This window comes from Barbus barbus, assembly GCF_936440315.1.
Source record: "Barbus barbus genome assembly, chromosome: 15".
In the NCBI taxonomy this organism is placed as follows: Eukaryota; Metazoa; Chordata; class Actinopteri; order Cypriniformes; family Cyprinidae; genus Barbus; species Barbus barbus.
Genome location: NC_136743.1, coordinates 479,200 through 500,380, shown reverse-complemented (window position 1 = coordinate 500,380; position 21,181 = coordinate 479,200). Strand labels below are relative to the sequence as shown.

The following is a 21,181-nucleotide window of genomic DNA, read 5'->3' as shown; positions in this document are numbered from 1 at the left end:
CAGGAAAAACACCCCAGCAACAAAAGCACATAATCAGTACAGCATAGACACACAACTTGCAACAGGGGAGATAATCCAGTTCCGGCAAGCAGCCATCCGGTCCTGCAGCCATTCTCGGCGCCGGTCACAGACCTGCTTGTCAGACTGGCGGTACAAAGCAGCGATGGATCGTGGGTGGGGAGGTGAGTGCAATTTCTGTATATATGTGCGTATGAGTGTATGTAAGAATTCGTGCATTTTGTAGGCCTGGAGAGCCTCCCCCGCTGGCATTCAAAACAAGTTATCTCAGTCCGCAGATTGTGATAGCGACATAGCATGTTGCCATGGAGACAGCCTTGATCAGGACCCAGACAGAGTCAATAATCACCAGGTGACTGTGGAAGGGGGGGAGGAACGCGAGAGCGTCACACTGCAGTGCTCTTCCCGGGGTTGTTTTCAAACAACAGCCTTGTCCGAGGTCAATGTTGGATGAGGGAAGCCGAAAGAAGATAAGATTGCGATTGTTTGGTCTTGGGGCGAGTAGCCGCAATCCGATTTTCACGGCTACTTTCTTTGTCCATTCTGGTCTCCAAATCCATCAATTTTCCTTTGCAAAGCAGTGAGCTTCTCCATAATATTATCCATATTGCTGTTAATAGTCTCAGTCTCAGTGCTGACCGCTCTGCCCACTGCTTCAATCATAACGGGCAGCCTTGTGAGGCTTTTGATGGCTGTTCCCATTTCTCTAATTCTTCGATAATTCTTCGATAGGTAGATATCTTCAATGTCCTCCACGGAAAGAGCCGCCAGACACACGATCCGCCACCTCTCCCATGCGTCCGTCGTGTACCCAGCTGCGAACGTTCCGGCAGGACAGCCCCGAACCCAAGCTTCTCGTCGAGAAGGTGTCAATTGTGTAGAGAGACCAGTTGATCAAATCCATGATTTTTCAGTTTGGAGAGCAGTGCAGAGAGAGTCTCTCGAGTATTAGACAGTAGACGAGACGAGAGAGCAAAGCAGGGAGGGTAAGGGGAGGAGAGGGAAGAAAAATGCGTCCGCCTTCGTTGAGAGCCAAAGTAGAAAAAGTTCATTGCTGTACTCCCCACCATTCCCCCTATTCTACTCTGGTGCTCTGTAGCTCCATCGTTGTGGTCCACTGCTCCACTGTGGTGGACCTCCACTTGCTCTGAGCCGCCTTGGTGGTCTTCAGCTCCACCCAGGACTGGATAAACGCAAGGCACGTGTACGGTGTACATTTTAGGACATCCTCAGACCACAGTCATAAAATTAAACGGTGTCGTGCCTCAGACTGAAAGGCTTCAGGTCTCAGGAAAAACGACATCAGGTCTCGTACAATTAGGCATCAGGCAAAACGGACTCAGATTAAAAGGCATCAGATTAAAAGGCATCAGTTGAAACGGACTCAGATTAAAAGACATCAGATTAAAAGGCATCAGTTGAAACGGACTCAGGTAGAGTATGACGTGTCGCGCTGCCCCGCCCCATTAGTTTAGCATTTAACTGAAACTGTTAGAATATATCAGGAGCGGTTTACCTCCTTCCGCCATCCTCAACCATTCCACACCACTTGTTTTGAACCGCGTGCGTGTGACGTCACATGGGGCGGGGCAGCGCGACACGTCACACTCTACCTGAGTCCGTTTCGCCTGATGCCTTTTAATCTGACGCTTTTTAATCTGAGTCCGTTTCGCCTGATGCCTTTTAATCTGATGCCTTTTAATCTGAGTCCGTTTCGCTTGATGCCTTTTAATCTGAGTCCGTTTTGCCTGATGCCTTTTAATCTGAGTCCGTTTCGCTTGATGCCTTTTAATCTGAGTCCGTTTTGCCTGATGCCTAATTGTACGAGACCTGATGTCGTTTTTCCTGAGACCTGAAGCCTTTCAGTCTGAGGCACGACACCGTTTAATTTTATGACTGAGGTCTGAGGATGTCCTAAAATGTACACCTGAAGCCTTTCAGTCTGAGGCACGACGCCGTTTAATTTTATGACTGAGGTCTGAGGATGTCCTAATAATTTTATGACTGAGGTCTGAGGATGTCCTAAAATGTACACCGTACACGTGCCTATTCTCGCTCGTCCAGGTTGCCCAAGTACAATGAAGAGATATGTATTTTTGTTATACTATGGGCTATTTACAGTAAAAGAACCAAAACCCCAAAAGACACTGAGCAAATAAATATAACAAACAATAGGCCAAAAAATGACAAAATATTTCCATGTTTTTCACCTTTTTTATGTACAGAAATCATGTTTTCCTTCTCCCGTTCTCTCACAAACGCACACATGTGGAGACATGCACAGAAACTTCTCGACAGCACTGCCTTGCAAATTTATCAATAAAATAGTTTTGCAGCTGAAAAGCTACATGACATTTCTCAGTAGCGAGGTTCTTAAAGCGGTTCAACCTAAAGATTCGTTAGTAGAGACAATGCTGCTGAACATGCACAGATGCAGGTGTTCGTACGCGCTTAATCTCTCTCTGTCTCTCTAACAACTGCATTAGCCTGCATATCAATGGTTCAAACCTCCATTTTTAGCTTTAAAATTGTTTTTCAATTAGCAACGGAAGGTTTGGAGTGAGGTGCGTAAATTAGTTCAACACACAGGTTTTCAGAACAGAAACATTACCGATGTCTTGAAATAAAATATCTGAACAATGTCTTGAGGTGTGACTCCAGGACGTTAAAATTATTAGAGAAATAATGCACTGCCAAAGTGGTAATGTGGCCATGATGCCGGAGACTATTAATGGAACGGTCTTTCTCCGTTCTCAAACGAACTACATTCCCAAAAGTTTTGATTGTCTGTTAAGTGCTTTGACACAGTCTGTATTGTTAAAAGCATTATATAAATAAATGTGACTTGAATTGACTATGTTCGGTTCCCAGGGTTTCTGTGCCTGTTTCCAGCACCTGTTTGCCTTGTGCCTTGTTTGTCTCCATAGTTACCATTGTTTGTCGCCATAGTTACCCTTTTTAGTTTCCATGACAAACAATCATCTTCACCTGTCCCTTGTGAGCCGCTGGTTTTCTTGTTTTCCCACGCTCTTTGTCTAGTGTTGTCTTTAGTGGATTTATTGTGTGACTTGTTTTCACTTTTGTTTTGCCCCAGTTTACTCCGTTTTGGATTAACTGTTTTTTTTGCCAGTGTCTCCCATTGCTGGGATTCTCTCTTGTGATTTTAAGTGCTACTTCTATCTTGTTTCTGGAACACTCAAGGCTCGTATATACTTCACTTTCCACGTTCTGGATACTCAAATGTGGATGAGTACAGATGGATGAGTATGCAGAACCATCGAGTAGACTCATTCTGTCTCAACATTCCTTTCACACCTGTGCTGTTGTACATGTACCTTCCACACAGTAACAAAAATAGGGCTGCAAGTGGACAGTGCACAGACATCCGCGAACACTTCTTATTTCTTTACTTGTGTTCTTTGAGTGTTTGTCTGAGACTGAAATCTAGTAGGCATTTAATTATCAGGGTTCCCAATTTCTAGTCTAGGAAAATCACTTTTCCCAGTCATGTTCTTTGCATTTACTTTAATAACAGTCAGGTGTGTTGAAAGTAAACTCAACAGGAATGAGGAACCTGTTTTACAGACTCCCAGACACACCTGTTTTACACACGTCACTCAAACACAGAAACAGGAATCACAAGAGTTCAGGGTAAGAGAAACCGAAGTGTAGTTGAGCTATTGTGTGTTTGTGTCTCTGTTCATGCATTAAAATGGCAGAAGCCAGAATTTCTCAGGAAGAGTTCTTGTGTGCAGTGTGTCTGGATCTCCTGAAGGATCCAGTTGCCATTCCCTGTGGACACAGTTGCTGTAAGAGCTGCTGGGATCAGGAGGATGAGATGAGAGTCTACAGCTGCCCTCAGTGCAGACAGACCTTCAGTCCAAGACCTGCTTTAGCTACAAACACCATGCTGGCTGAAGTGGTGGAGAAACTGAAGAAGACCAAACTCTCTGCTGACTGTGACACTGGAGCTGGAGATGTTCAGTGTGATGTCTGTACTGGAAGAAAATACAAAGCCGTCAAGTCCTGTCTGGAGTGTCTGGAGTCTTACTGTCAGGGTCATTTTGAGCGGCATGAGGAGTTTTGCTCAGGAAAACCACACAATCTAACTGATGCCACTGGACGACTGCAGGAGATGATCTGCCAGAAACATGAGAAGCTCCTTGAGGTTTTCTGTCGCACTGACCAGAACTGTATATGTGTGCTGTGTACGATGGATGAACATAAAAACCACGACACTGTATCAGCTGCAGACCAGAGGACAGAGAAACAGGTATTTAAAACTACACACTGATGAAATATTGCTGACACTCGTTACATATGTGTTCATATCAGCACCCTATTAACAGCTTACAGCATTCACACTGAACACGACAGCAGAAATGAACAGCAGAAGAATTACACTGTTCAACAAGAATGCACCGTAAACCTTTATCAACACAACCTTTCGTAAAACAGTCTTTGATTAAGAAACATAAAATAATAGGGTGAACTATTCTCCTATTCTTTGACAAAATATATACTTCCATCAGTCAAAATTCAAAAGTTAAATGCAGTGACCGATGACTTCCTATTCAGTAAGTCTGACTGAATCCAGATGACTTCAGTAATTTGAAGATATATTTCTTAATTGTTGGTTGATCCACAACTATACAGAAAACAGAAACACTGTCAGTGTGAAGCTCTATGTTTGTGTCAGTTTCACTTTTATAATATTACGCATGCAGTGTGAAGCATTACTTATGCTTCATGATAATAATCAGCACTTCTGGAGTTTGAACCTACACCCATTTGTTATCAGCTCCACTTTTACTGGATTCATCTGATCACATGATGATTTGGTGCCAGTAGTTTTCTGTGAGATTCACTATCATGTGTTTGTCCTGCAGAAGCAGCTGAAGGAGACGCAGAAGACGTTCCAGCAGAGAATCCAGCAGAGAGAGAAAGATCTCCAGCAGCTGAGAGAGGCTGTGGAGTCTCATAAGGTGAGTCTGGAGAAGAAGAGAAGTTTGTCTCCGTCTCAGTTCAGACTCACTGAAGCCTGAATCACTGTGTGTCCTAACAGCGCTCTGCACAGACAGCAGTGGACGACAGTGAGAGGATCTTTACTGAGCTCATCCGCTCCATTGAGAGAAGCCGCTCTGAGCTGATACGGCTGATCAGAGATCAGGAAAAGCAAGCAGTGAGTGGAGCTGAAGGACGACTGGAGCGACTGGAGCAGGAGATCAATGATCTGAGGAGGAGAGAAGCTGAGCTGGAGCAGCTTTCACACACACAGGATCACATCCAGTTCCTGCAGGTAACACAGATCTACAAGAACAGCATCATAGTGGACTTGAGCAGATCCTTCTGTGACACGAGACTCACAGAGAAACATTTCATGAGTGTCTTATTATATAATCATCAGTCAGATTCTCATCTGATCATCTTCTTCTGAAGGAGACGCCGCTTACAAATGGTGTTCAGCTCTGGAAATCTCTTAGGAATCATTTCTCTGAGCTCTTTCTTCTGGAAGATATATTTAGCTGTCAAACACCACTAGCGCCACCAACAGATCACTAACATTTAAATTTTTTTTCCTTGTGATTTATGACATCATGATAAAATCAATAAGCTCTGTAGTACCAATTCTGAGTAATGTTCATCAAAATTGCATCACATGATCTTTAAACTTGATAAAATTGTAACACGTTGATGAATTTGACCATGAAGACCCCAAACATGAAGAGAGGCTGTATATTAGCAGTAGGGCTTGAACGGCTTCTGATTTTTTAAAGTCAACTTTTATATGATGAAAGTCGAGTCGAAGTCAACTAGTCGCTGATGATGTCATTAATGAACAAATAATCCTGACAGCTATGCCATATGACACAGCACTGCCCACATGGCTATTGCTCCTAAAACAGCTTATTTTTATCAGGTCTTTCATCTTTGGGTCGTTATATTTCTCACAGATTTCTGCTCGCTCTAAATCAGATACAGATAAGTGGCACAGTAAAGATTACACTCATATGAATGAATGCTTTAGTGAGCGCGATTGTGTGTGTGAATTAATTCTACCTGGAAGCGTCTCTTTACTAGTAGTGAAGCTGTGGGATTTAGTTAAGAAATATATGCTTGAACTTTTCAGTTTCTACGCTATTTTATTGAGGAATCGCAGAACAGTGTTGACAATACATTTCCATGCTGAATGATTCTGTGTGTGATGATTTGTAGGCCTACTGTCTGTTGCCTGTGTGTGTGCGTTACAGTGCAGCAGCGCAATAGATTAGAACAGCGATTAACTTACCTGTACAATAAGCTGTTCAAAACTTGCATTCTCCCGTTCAATTTCTAGCATCCAGTAATATAATCACACATATCTTGTGGAGTGCTTTCAGAGTATTAATGAATTTGTCATTTTAACTGTTTGGAAACGGAGCGTAAATGTGGATTTCTTATCCTGTTGCGCCCTCTATAGGACCAGCGAATAGTTAACGTCAAGCCTAAAGTGTCATGGCAGGGCACTGAAGTCGATTAGTCGGTGCAACCCTAATTAGCAGTGCTTCAGGGTATTCAAACCAAACCAAACCTGAGCATGTCTTAAGAGTCCTTGTGACGTTTCAGTGTCTCTGATCGCTCTAAAGTTATAAATAATGGTCAATCTAATCATAGCCTTTGAGCTGCTTTTCCTGAGCTATAACTCTACAATGAGACTCCATTGATGTGCTTGAGCTGTTAGATGGACATGTATGTTCTTAACAGATGTTTTATCATCCAAACAATTCCTAGAAAGTTCACACAGTGTAAGTGTCAAAATACTAGAACCTGTAGCTCTAATGTGATGTAATGAATATGAGGAGAATGAAGCTGATGCTGTGAAAGTGCAGGATTGAGGTGAGTTACTAAAGATCAGTCAAATCTGATGCTGGAGCAGGTTATTGGGTGAAGTGTGGAGCTGATGAGTTGTGATTTCTGTTTTCTGTAGAGTTTCCAGTCTCTCTCAACACCTCCTGAATCTACAGATGGAAATGATGATCTCTTCAGTTCTCTCGTCTCTTTTGATGATCTGAGAGAATCTGTCCATCAGCTGAGAGACAAACTGGAGGATTTCTGCAAAGAGGAGCTCAAGAAGATCTCAGACAGAGGTAAAGTCCTGGAGATTCATCTGCTCTCCATCATCTCATATCATGGAGAACATCATATTAGAAATGTGTTAGGAATGGATGCAGGATCATGAGAATCACACTGTTCATGTCTGTTGATCTCCACAGTCACATTCACCAACATTGTTCCCAAAACCAGGAACCACTTCCTACAATGTAAGAAAAACTCTCTGAGTGTGTTCATGTTCTTCTGTAGAAGGAGAAAGAAGAGTTTTATAATTGATGATGTAAATGATGATTAGCACAGGATATATGGTCATCTTTACTGAGACACTGAACATGAAGGGGCAGTTTCCCGGATAGGGTTTGAATTAAGCCAAGAGTAGGCTTAATTAGTCGTGCCTGCTCAGACTGACCTGAAATTATCCCCACTAACTTTTCAGCAGTTATTATGTGTACCGTATTTTTGTCGACTGAACCATCCATGCCATTAATTATAAATCTGCGTTCGACTCGCTCTCTCTCTGTTTCTCTGTTAGCAGCCAGATCACATGAAAATGTGTATCAGTTGCATGCCAAAGTCCATTTCTGCGTAGGTTATAGCTAAATATTATGCCAAATAAAAATTGAAAATTGTGCTTCATGAGATCGGGTTAGCCTAAAATTAATTAATTTGTTTTTTTTCCCCCAATAGCTAAAAACAAAACATTGCGCTTTTGTAAAATAAAGAAAACACATGTGCTTTCAGCCTTCTCGGTTTCCTTGAACTTGTAGCTTGTTCACAAAAATGAAATGGAGCTCTGTGTAGTCCATAGATATATTTATCATGTCTGTGAGGCATGTATTCGCTGAGTTTCGGTTCAATTTTGTGAAGCGCTCAAGACTGAGATGACAGAAAGCACGTCATGTTTGTTTTCTTTATTTTACAAAAAGCACAACGTTTTGTTGATTTTGTGATTGCACACAAATAAAAGTAGACACTTCACAGTTCCGAGTGATATTACTCTTACCTTTTGTGAGCAAAGATTACTGCGTATTTTAAGTTGTTTCCATTGAAAAAAAATGCAAGTGATCGCACTGGCGCCTCCATGACCTGTAAAGTGTGCTGTAGCTTCCACTCTCCACACAAATGATTAGATATGCACCTAATAGCACACATTTATGTAGGTCAAACGTTTAAACTAACATTGTGATATTGAACTGTTTTATATCTGTAGATTTTATTCAAGACAAGTAGTGATGATTTGAAAAGGCTAAATTGATCAAACATAGGCTATGATCAACTCACTGTCTGTTTTTTTTTTAACTTAATAAAAAAACTAAATTAATTATGATCACTTTTCCATTGCATAAAAAACTTACCGTTTCAGCTGTTAAAATAGTTAGTATAAGCTGTTTTGGGAGAAGGGAAAAAAGACAAGTTCGGGTCTGACTCGGCCAGGGCCAGGCTATAGGCCCGTGCAGGATTCTAATCCATCCAACGCTGTTTTGTTCTCTATTGTTTTCATCTGTGGGCATGCTCTTGATAGATGTATTTTACCATTTTGTTGAGTTTAAAACGTGTGACATTCGTTCTGCTCTCAGTGATCATTTGGTCCTCAGAAAACAAAAACAAACTGCCCTCGGAAGAAATCCTGCTGGCGCCCCTGGGCTTAATCTGGAATAATTAATCAAGGTTTTAAAAATGGCTTTCTGAAACACAGATAAAGTACAAATTACTAACTCCTGGACTATGGAGTCCTGAACTAAAATAAACTAGATTAATTTAAAACCATCTATTCTAATCTGAATTAGCATGACAGCCTATAAAACATGGAATGAACTAAGAAAAGCTTAAAGGTGCCATAGAATGGAAAACTGTATTTACCTTGGTATAGTTAAACAATAACCGTTCTGTACATGGAAATGACATAGCGTGAGCTTCAAACACCATAGTTTCCTCCTCATGTAAATCTCCCGAAAAAAAAGACCACTGAAAAACAGGCGAATCAGAACATAACACCGACTGTGACGCAACAGTCGTGATCGCTACGCCCCCAACATTTACATATACCCGTCCATGTTCTAGGCCAGCCGCCAGCCGAATCTACACAGCCGAATCATCAGAAGTTCTGCAGATATTGTAAAGAAACAAGCTAGGACAACAGCGAAAATGGCAGATCATGGAAATAAATGTTTGTTCCAGGCCGTGCAGGGGGTGTGAAGTGCAGGGATGGGTTGGTGTCTGTATTCAGAACGGCACGGAAAGCAAATAACGCGTTTTAATAAAATAACACGAGCCACTAAAAGGATAGCCTGTTACATTACAGTACATACGATTTCACTTACCACATAAACAGAGTAAAGTGAGATGAGGATGATGGCGAATGATTTACAGATCATGAGCACCACTGACAAGCATCTGATCTTGTAAAATGTGTGGTAAGTACTGCCGCTCCATAGTATAAACAATTAAATATTAAAAGATTGAACAATATGAAGAATTTAAACATTTACACAGCAAGATGAAACGATCGATCTATGAAAGAGGAAAACTTAAAGAAAATATTTTACTATGTAAGTGCTTGTAAAAGTTCGTTTATAGAGTTGATAATATGTATAGGTATAAAAACACTTAAAAATCCAAGCTCATGTGTAGTCATGTTTAAAGCCATTGATTCTAAAACTTATTTATATTGCATATTATCTATGTTTATATTAATTTAAAATAAAGCTTAATAATTAGAATAAATCTAAGTTGGCTTGTGTAATGGATTAAGGGTATAATAATTGTATAAATAATATATTTTATCTTTAAAAATCTTTTACTATGTAGCGTCCTTTAATTTGGAGTTAGAGAAATTGGAGGAGTGGCTTTATTGCGTCAGAGATGTGTCACTTTGCTTGAAGCTGATTGGTCAAATTTCAGTTTGAGATCTCTAAACCAGAACATGGCCTGCCCCGGAGCAGGTTAGCTGTGTAGTATAAGTTACTATGGTGATGAACACTGCTAAAAGCCAAACCACTTTCATGGTACCTGAAACCCAGAGTTGGCGCATACTAAACTGAAACTTACCTGGCTAGCCAGCTAAACCGGCTTCATGGTACAGGCCCCAGGTTGCCCTTTGACGCCAACATTAATCAAAGTTGTCTGGCAACATTGCTCAAAAAGTTTCCCCGTGTATCATCAGCTTTACAAAATATGAGCAAAGAGGATTGTAAAAAAAAAAAAAAAAGATCTCTAAAGATCTATATTCCCATTCATATGTACAATATTAAGCACACCAGGGTGACTAGGAAGGAACGTGAAATTATCTAGCCATGACTTCCTCCTGTTTCACAGGAATATAGATATAAGGCAGCATTCTCTTTATCATCCATCACAATTAAGAAAAAGAAAGAAAATTGCTCTGTTGTGCAGCAACATATTGTTGAGCTTTACAAAATGTGAAAATATGTCAGGAAAATAGCACAAAATAGTCAACAACCAAAAAAAAAACCGGAGAAAGAGAGAAAGGAAAATAGCTAAAGCATTGAACATTTTTAATTTCCACCATTAGGACAATAATTAAGAAGTTCCAATCAACAAGAAATGTTATAATTTTGTTTACAGTATATTGTCTGTGTCTATAGTTTCTAAATGTTACATGAGGAAGATAGTTTGAGTGCCCAAAGACTCTTCAAGGATCATAGCTGGAGAATTGCAGAAAATAGCTGAGCCTTATAATGGGCCGTGGTTGGATCTTCCAACAGAACAATGATCCAAAAAGACCATCACAATCAACACAAAAATGGGTCACTGAGCACAAAACGAAGGTTCTGCCATGGCCGTCCCAGTTCCCTGACCTGAACCCTATAGAAAACTAAAGAGGAGAGAGTATCAACATGGAGCTGGGAATCTGAAGGGTCTGCAATAAAAGATCAAAATGATTAACAGTGCAGATTTATTTAGATTTATTTTCACAGGCTTCTTTGTTCATGCCAAGGGTACCAATAATTTTGATATATGAAGACTAAAGAAACAACCTTAATCTAAAGTTAAACCTGCCTCCTTGTAGGTTTAATTAAAGCCTCAATTTAGTCCTGAAGTAGCTCTAGTCTTCCTCCAGGAAATCAGCCTATTAAACTAAGTCTAAGACTATTTAAAACCATGACAGAGAAAGCAGATTTCTGTTAATCTGGTTTAAAGGGCCATTTTAGTCTAGGACTAGACTTAATCTTTGTCCGGGAAACTGTCTCAAAGAGTTCAGCTACATGAAAAGATCAAACAGATTCTTGATTCTGATGTGTTTTATCTCCATCAGATTCCCTTCAGCTCACTCTGGATCTGAACACAGCATATAAACGCCTCCGTCTGTCTAAGAGAAACAGAGTGATTACATACACTAAAACAGTCCAGCCGTATCCTGATCATCCAGACAGATTTCAGTATTATTCTCAGGTGTTGTGTAGAGAGAGTGTGTGTGGACGCTGTTACTGGGAGCTGCAGTGGAGAGGAGATAAAGGTGTGTTAATATCAGTGTCATATAAGAGCATCAGCAGGAAGGGATCAGGTCACGAGTGTTTGTTTGGATTCAATGATCAGTCCTGGAGTTTGTACTGCTCTTCCTCTAGTTACTCATTCTATCATAATAACATAGAGACTGATCTCCCTGTAGAGTCCATCAGCAGGAGAATAGGAGTGTTTGTGGATCACAGAGCAGGAACTCTGTCCTTCTACAGCGTCTCTGACACAATGAGCCTCATCCACACAGTCCAGACCACATTCACTCAGACCCTCTATCCTGGGTTTTTGGTTGGTTCTGGATCATCAGTGAAACTGTGTTGATGAATCAGAACCCTAACTGATGAGAGATTGTACCCATAATGCTTTGAGCTGCATGATAAATCAGTAACAGTGAGTGTACTTTGTCTTCCGGTGTCACAACCTGCTGTTTTTATTATGCATTTAGTTGTTTAACACACTAATTGTTAACTGTTAAAGTTACATCTTGTTAATAATTTGTGTTAAATCATGTAAATGACATGAAATTTCTAGCTCATAATATTTTACATGCAACACATCATATTCTACAAGGAAAATAGTCTTGTATTTTTTTTTAACTCATTTCTCCCTCATGCTTACAGTTTTGTTTCAGTTGCTAACAAGCATTGTTCAATACTGAAGCCACATTTTCAAAACGTTTCATACAGTCTGCATTACCAACATGAATCTTGGCCAAACAGTTGATCTCACCTCCAAAACCCTCTCAGACCAACAAAACATGTCATATATGTCTCAAAATAAGATTGTTTCATCATAACACTGTCAACACAACAATTCTCATTCAGAAAACATACATTTCATTCATAACACACTGATCTAAAAATATTAACAACAGATCACTACATAAACTATGAACTTTTATCTTTGAAGTCTGAATGATTTGTCACAAAAGTATTTCATTATAGGATAAGAATAACATCTTTTCATTTTACTGACTGTAATGCAGCACAAAGAATGAATGAGAAAAGCAGCATTTCCCCCCATTTCATTATATACCAAAAACAAAAACCCATCAAAATTTACAAAACTTTCTTGTGAAAATAAATAAATGTGTGTGATGGACTGGCCATCTGTGCAAGAGATTGTCCTGCTTATGACCCAGGAAAAGCTCCAACCTCTCCATGACCCTACATAGGACAAGTGCTTTGGAAAATGGAATGGAATAAATGGATGGATAGATGTACAGTAGCTACTTTGAGGGTTCTTGTCTTCCCTCTCTGCCACTCTTTTTTTCCCCGCCAATGTGTCTTCCTTGATCCATGTTCCCAAACAAAATCATTCTGAATCCATCCATCCCATTTGTTTAGCAAAAGATTACAGAGAAAAAAAAAAACTAAAAATTGTACATCTGGGCTTGGCTTTCAGATGAAATTGCAGTTAGATGTGTTATTCTGCTAAGATTTTATATTTCAATATAATTCCTGCTATCTTTCTGATTGGAGCGTGCTTTTGAAAAATGTGCTGAAAACAGTGTTTTGCAAGTTGTTGAGTATTAATGACAAAAGTGTTCATGGATTTTGAGAAATGTGGTTAATTAATGCATTTTGTCTGAAAGCAATGAAAATGATTCACAGTTTGTTTAGCATGGACTGAACGTGTGAACAGTTTTGAAAATGTGGATTCAGTATTGAGCAATGCTTGTTAGCAATTGAAAAAAAAACTGTAATATAAGAAAGATTGTTTAGAATGTCATTAAACAAATGCACTAAAAGTTGTGTGTGTGTGAGAGAGAAAGAGTGTTAGTGTGTGTGTGGTTTTGGTATTCCCTACGTTATGGGGACCTTGTTGTGATATTTTGGTCTCCATAAGGAAAAAATAATACGGAATGATCATACAGAATTTTTTTTTTTTTTGAAAATCTAAAAATATGGTTTTTGGGTATGGTAAGGGTTAGGGGTGGCAGGGACACCGGCAAGGGATAGAAGTATCGCTTTTTATTTTAGTTTTTTATGTTTATTATTGAAATGTTGTTATATGCATGTGTCAATTTTATTTAATTTCTTTATTTTCTTAAATATGTGGGTATAAAGTATTTATAGAGTTGTAACTTTTAGTTTGTTACTTTTTCTTATTTGTAAGTCGCTTTGGACAAAAGCGTCTGCTAAATGACAAAAGTAAAAGTAAAGTAAGTAGAAATGTCTTGGTTACATATTTAACCCTTGTTAGGAGGAAACAGAGATGTTACATCAACACTGATGTATGGGGTCTCATTTGGGAGCCCAATTACCTTTTAAGCAGTGCGAGAAATGGCTAATGAACATTGGCGAGTGGAATTTACATGCCTTGCCGCTCCCCCCTGTATACGGGCATCTAAGATAGCAGTGTGCATCCACTCATTCAGGTTTGTGCTGAGTCAGGCATGTGTCTCAGTCATTCACGGTTGTGGCAGGAGGGACACAATATCTTTTTCTCTCTTTCAGCGAATGAGGCTTACATACATAACCAAGATGTTCCCTTTCAGTCAGTGATGTATGACGTTACATTTATACTGAAGTATTGGGTCTCTGAAAGCACTACAACCACTGAAGTGTTCCTATACAGATGCAGTCGCATGCCATAACCTTCCCAACATGTAAGCTGTATAATCGATCTCATCTTTTTTAGAGGGACAGTATTTACTATGGGGAAGGTTATGAATGGGGGAAAAAAACTCATTTATAATGACAGCTTCATGTTGGAGAATGCTGTGGATCCACATCCTACCCACAGGGAGGTGTCATTTAGTCCATATGTGAATTCTCAATGACAGGACAGTACAACGTATAGAATGAGCCACTGCAGTAGGTATACTTGAGTAGGAATGGAACTACTACCAACACAGGGTCGGACAGAAGGAATTTTGTCAAGGGAAAGAGACCGGTTTACCAACAGGAAACCCATACCATGGAAAAATATGCATACAGGATTACCAGAAGGGAATCTAATGTATGGGCACCTGACCTAGCCCAGTACTGGGATAGTACTGTCTCCCTGAAGAGCAGTGCTTGCCTGTTCATCACCTGGTCCTGCAAAGGAGTGATGGGAACTTTGGGCACATATCCAGGCTGGGGTCCTAGGATCACGTGGACTCAAATTCTAGTCATGTTTCTGTAAGAATTAAAAAACCTCGGACACTTTGATCTTCTGAGACGAACAATACACACATAATGTATTCAAATATAGATGTGTGTTTCCACATCTCACTGAGAGAAAATGTGAGAGATTTTTCCTTCTCAACTATCCACTTCCTTCACTCACTCTCCCCCTCTCCCCCCTCATTCCCATCTAAACACAGGACACTACAGAGATCACCGAAACAACTATTCTTAATCAGAGTTTGATGTCATTTGAATAGTCTCTGTTTGTCTTGGGCTGAATACTTAAGGAAATCTTGCAAGAAGATCAGGGCCTTTTTCTGTAGTCAGAAGCCCATAGCGTAGCGTGTCCACGCACTGTTGTGTACCTTTCTAAAGTCAGGTATGTCTCTTACTCTTAGATTCATCTTTGAGAATTTGATGCCTTGTATTGATTTGATATTGTAGAAGATTTTTATTAGTCAAAATATGAATTAATCAAGTATAATTAATGTGAATCTAACCACTTGTGTATTAAGTTATATTTCCAATATAAGCATATGCCTGTGTGTTAAGGGCTCGCATGGATGGAATGTTCAGACCCTTATGATGGAAAACATATACAAAGAAGGCTTCTTTCCTTAAACACGTATAGGAGCCCCTTCTCTCTAGGGAAAGAACATATGTATAAGGAATATTGCCAAAAAAGGAAATATGCACATGTATGAAATGTTCTGAACACGCCTAGAAACTAGACTATATAAAGAGAAACTCAGAAAACATCGGGAGGGTTGTTCTGCAGAAGAATTCCTCGGCTTTATTGTCTTGTTATAATAAAGTCTATTTTCTGGCATCAAAACCCCACAAGGCTCTGAGCGTGATTCTTCAGAGAGAAGGGAAACCACCACAATATCTTTGAATTGGCTATGTAATTTCCATGATACATATTTACCTGACTGATAATAAATTGTTACATTTTAATTTATTCTGATTTGCTCTGAAATTATTTTCTCAAGTAGATTAAGTGAAGGCTTATGTTTCCGCAAATCTGCGTCCAGGGTTAAATGCATACTAGATCTCAGGTTAGATGGAGCATGGAACACATCAATGAGATTCTAGATTTCTGACTAACTGCTTGACTTTAATTAAGTTGTACTCAGTTGCATTAACTATCGGGGGCTAGGCAAATAGTACTAGCATAACCGCTGATTATTGTTTGAATTTTAACAAAGTTATTCATGAGTAACTGTAGAGAGCTAAACAGAACTACTATTTAAAGAATGGTAAGCATGGACGACCTATTAAATAGTATTAGTCTTAAACTCTGGCTAATGTTCAGACTGATGAGTAAATATAAAGTAAAGAGTTAAATGAAATAATCAACTGTCAGTATAATAATAATTAGAAATGGACAAACAACCAATTCGCATGCCAATCTAAATTCAAGGTCAGTATAAAATGGAGTCAGATTAGATAATAAAATGTCAGATTTGAATTTAACCTAAATTTAATATTAATGAATTGTTCTGTAGGAAACCCTCAGCCACCATTGGATACCTCCGTTGGGCCAATTGTGTGGACCTTACAAAGTGGAGATCCTGACGTGATCTCCTAAACAAGCGAGTGACATCTTTTCAGCACAATATGGATTTGCACCAAACAAAGGGTTTGATCATCTCCTTCTCTTTCTCCAGCATCTGTGGTAAGTCAATTCTTATTTGCCTTTCAGAAATTTGAGGGAAGACAGACGCATCCCATACACCAGCGTTTCCCAATCCCAGCCCTTGGGCCCCCTCTCTGCATATTTTGTATGTATCTCTTATCACGTACAAAGTTTGTTCTATTCGACCATAATTGCCCTACGAAGTGGACATCACCGGATATTCCGCCATGATTCCAGTTCGAAACAAGTGTATATGTTCGATTCAAAGGGCATTAAAGTGAGACGTGAATTTGATTTGTTTTTATTTACAGATGCATATGATCTCACACTCGTCTGTGTGTGTGCAGCGCAAATCCATGAATGAATGTTTCCGAAGTGAAGAAAACTTAAACAGATTTCCCGTGCTCAGGGAGTAGGAAACAACGAACACTGTGTAGGGATCATATCAAGCAGAACACAGTTTATGCATGTTGCTCTCTTCTAACGAGGTGGTTATATGAATCAGGTGTGTTAACTATGAGAGACATGCAAAATATGCAGAGCAGGGGGGTGCGAGGACTGGGATTGGGAACCGCTGCCATACACAATTGTCGAATGAGTCGGAATACTCATATCGTTAGACCGGAGACCGGATCCGGTGGGTTGAGAGTTAGACAAAACCATTCGTCAGGGACATGATAGCAGCAGCGTAGATGAGGAGTGACATCCCTTGTTCTGAAATGTAAATATCTCTTTGTTTGCCAAAGCAACAAGAGATAAAAACGTAAAAATTGGAATACCATCATCCAAATTATTGTCTGGTACTCAACAGAGTCACAAAATAGAACCTAAAGCTTTAATCAGCAAACTGCATTCTATATTGTTTTATCTGCTTCATTGCAACAAATTAGCAACATTTTAATGATAATGAGCAAAAGGAATAAACATTCTAAATTTATAAACAATTGGAAAACTTGTGATTGGATAAAAGGAAGACAATTTCACACTGCACAATTTTCAAAGTCATCGGATCACCGTTGTTTTCAAACTGCACGACTATCTGGGCTAGCATTCAGTTGCTGCTGTGTTCACATTGCATGATGGATCGGCGACAGGAGGTCACACACTGCATGACTTTACAATAGGAAGAATCGCAGACAACTCTGTCTGGTCCACAAACTACAGCCAAATGCACACGAGAAATGATAAGGGAATAAGGCAAGATCACGCTGATAATATGGTTTATAAGTCCCCCCTGAACACACAATAATTAACAAAGATGACTTGTTAACAAACATACTTCTGCTGGGAAATTTTTATATACACAAATCTAATTAGTAGCCTACTTGAAAGTGAAAGGTTTTGTGCATTTTATAATGAGTTTATTTCTTATAGCCTATAAAAGCCCTCAAAGTGATGAAAAATAAAAATTTTATAAATCTTTTGTCCTTTATAGAAGAATATTATTTACAGGAAAACCCTAGCCCCTTCTTCATCTTCATGTAGCCTACCTGTTCTATATATTCTAATGCAAAAATGTAGGCATATTGTTTGTAAATGGCTAATCGCTTTGTAAAAATAAAAAAAAAACGTCCTCTCCGAACTTCCCGCTGCCCTGGATCTTGCTCTCTCATTGGTTGTAGGTCATCGCCGATGTATGTTTCAGTCAGAACTAATTCACACAGCATGATTTTGAATCGCCGACAGCTACAGATATTTAGCATGCCAAATATTTCACGGGCGTCAGCGATGCATCGACGATTCCCTCTGATCGCTTCTTTGATAATTCACACTGCGTGATTGTTACTCATGTGAACGAGCACAGATTTGCCTCTGATTTCGGGCATTTGTGATTTATCAAAACCTGTCGGCAAGTGAAAAATCATGCTAAAATCGTGCAGTGTGAACTTGGTATTAAGTTGATACATTTATATATGAAAACAAGTTGGGAAAGATCACAATATAATCACAGCACAGATAAAAGAGCTTCAAAGAAAGCTTCATTGAGGCCAAAATTATACTTCTTGAGGACTAACTACTATATAAAGCAGAACTTCTCTTGACTGCAGTCAAACAATAATAATCAAATGTCAGAATAATAATCATTAGAATGCTTACAAGGCTGTACCCCGCCCCCACCTCAGGTACCACATCACTGTTATGCTAATCCCAGCATACAGACCACTTCTCAAACTTGCCAAACCGGTTCAAAAACTCATCACAATTTGGCCAAATGATGCTACCTCAGCACTACAGGACTGCTTTCAGTGCACAGACTGGAACATGTTTAAAGAGGCAGCTACCTACAACAACCACACAGACCTGCATGAGTACACTGAAACTGTGACTGCTTACATCAAAAAGTGCACTGATGATGTGACAGTCACCAAGACCATCACCACACGTGCAAACCAGAAGCCATGGATGACATGGGGCTGCTAAAGACCAGAGATGAAGCATTCAGATCAGGAGATAAAGCAGCCCTCAAAACAACAAGAGCCAATCTGTCCTGTGGCATCAAAAATGCAAAACGGTCATATGCTCAAAAAATCAACAATCACTTCACAGACAGCAGAGACACACGGAGCCTGTGGCAAGCCATTCAGACCATCACTGACTACAAGCCCCCGCCACAGGCCTGTGATGAGAACACATCCCTCCCCGATGCACTCATCCACTTTTATTCACGGTTTGAAATGCAGAATGACACACCTGCACAAAAACTGCCCATACCTCCCAACGACCGGGCGCTCTGTCTGTGTCCAGCCGATGTAAGGAAGACCCTATCTAGGATTAACCCACGCAAGGCTGCGGGTCCTGACAACATACCTGCCGTGTTCTGAGAGACTGTGCTGCACAGCTGACAGATGTGCTTACAGATATCTTCAACCCCTCGCTGAGCCAGGCAGTCGTCCCCACATGTCTCAAATCCACAACAATCATACCGGTACCAAAGAAATCACCTGTGTCCTGTCTCAATGACTACCGTCCCATAGCACTGACTCCAATCATGATGAAGTGCTTTGAGAGGCTAGTCATGCATAACATCAAAACCAGCCTCCCCAACACACTCGACCCGCTCCAGTTTGCATACCGTCCAAACCGCTCTACGGACGATGCAATTTCCTCCACCCTCCACCTGGCTCTTACCCACCTAGAAAATAAAGACTCCTATGTTAGAATGCTGTTCATTGACTTCAGCTCGGCATTCAACACAATAATCCCACAACAGCTCATAAATAAACTAAACCTGCTGGGCCTTAACAATTCCCTCTGTAACTGGATCCTGGACTTTCTAACCGGAAGACCTCAGTCAGTCCGTGTCGGCCACAACACCTCGAGCACTACCACACTGAGCACAGGTGCCCCACAACTGTGTACTCAGCCCGCTGCTCTTCACACTGCTGACCCACGACTGCACTGCCAAGTTCAGCTCCAACCACATCATCAAGTTTGCTGATGACACAACAGTGGTAGGTCTCATCAGCAACAATGATGAAACGCACTACAGAGAGGAAGTGGCACAGCTGGCTGAATGGTGTGGCACTAACAACCTGTCCCTCAATGTGGAGAAGACAAAGGAGGTTGTGATGGACTTCAGAAGAAACTCCGTTGACCATCCCCCACTGACCATCGACGGCTCGACTGTGGAGAGAGTCAGCAGCACTAAATTCCTGGGGGTGCACATCACAGAGGATCTCACCTGGACCACCAACACCATGTCACTCTCCAAAAAGGCACAACAGCGCCTACACTTTCTCCGCCGGCTGAAAAGAGCAAGTCTCCCTCCACCCATCCTCACCACATTCTACAGAGGCACCATTGAGAGTGTGCTGACCAGCTGCATCACTGTCTGGTACGGGAACTGCAGTGCTACTGACCGCAAGACCCTCCAGCGGACAGTGAACACAGCTGCAAAGATCATCGGTGCCCCTCTCCCCTCCATCCTGGACATCTTCCTTACACGATGCTCCAGCAAAACCAACAGCATCATGAAGGACTCCACCCATCCCTCCCACAGTCTCTTCCAGCTCCTACCATCAGGAAGACGGTACCGGAGCATCCCATGCAAACCCCTACCTCCTGAAACATGAACCATCCCCCCACCCCCAACCTTACCACACCAAAGAAAAAACTGTATGGAACTTTTTTGTGCAATTCGAAGTGTGCTACACACAGGTGAGTTGTGCCTGTACAAACCACCTGTAGTAACACACTCTCCTCTATGTTCACTAGACACTTTACACACACTGCTGCGTGTACACAATCCCACAAAAGACTCAGCAATATATGTATGTTTACATGCTCATGCACTACAAATCATCCTGCACTGTTCCCCAACCAGCTGCTGACTCAAAATGTTTCTCTTTGCACATGTACAGTATTTATGTGACGCATTCGTATAGTTTGTATTTTTTATCTTTTTATTTTTTAGCTTGTATAGGGTAAATATTTATATATAGTATGCTTCTAGTTAAATCTGTCAGTAGGTTAGTAGTGTATAGGTTTATAGTGTTTTTTACTTCATTGTTGTATGTCTGCATTTATGTAGCACCGTGGTCCTGCGAGGCACAACATTTCGTTCCACTGTATGTCCCCACATGTAGCAGAATGACAATAAAGCTCTTGAGAAATTGACAAATTGACAAACAACCAATTCGTCAAATGTCAATCTAAATTCGAGGTCATAATAAAATGGAGTCAGATTAGAGTCAGTTTTAAATTTAACCTAAATTTAATAACTTTGCACACTGAAAAGACCGAACATGCAGGAAACCTCCAGCCACCAGTGGATACCTCCGTGGGCCAATTGTGTATACCTTACATTTCGTTGACCAAATATGCCTGCAGGTCCCTC

General features: G+C 40.5%; 2 protein-coding genes across 2 annotated transcripts in view; one reads left to right on the top strand and one right to left on the bottom strand.

The window, feature by feature from the left end:
• LOC306881006 (transcriptional repressor p66-alpha) overlaps positions 1-21,181 on the bottom strand; it is a 166,619-nt gene that overhangs the window by 61,745 nt on the left and 83,693 nt on the right. The window lies entirely within an intron of this gene.
• On the top strand, positions 3,640-13,766 carry LOC306880886 (tripartite motif-containing protein 16-like). The gene is made up of 6 exons (XM_079434688.1): positions 3,640-4,291; positions 4,908-5,003; positions 5,084-5,317; positions 6,986-7,145; positions 7,272-7,319; positions 11,387-13,766. The coding sequence occupies exons 1-6, from the start codon at positions 3,731-3,733 to the stop codon at positions 11,908-11,910; spliced, it is 1,623 nt and encodes a 540-aa protein (XP_079290814.1). The 5' UTR covers positions 3,640-3,730; the 3' UTR covers positions 11,911-13,766.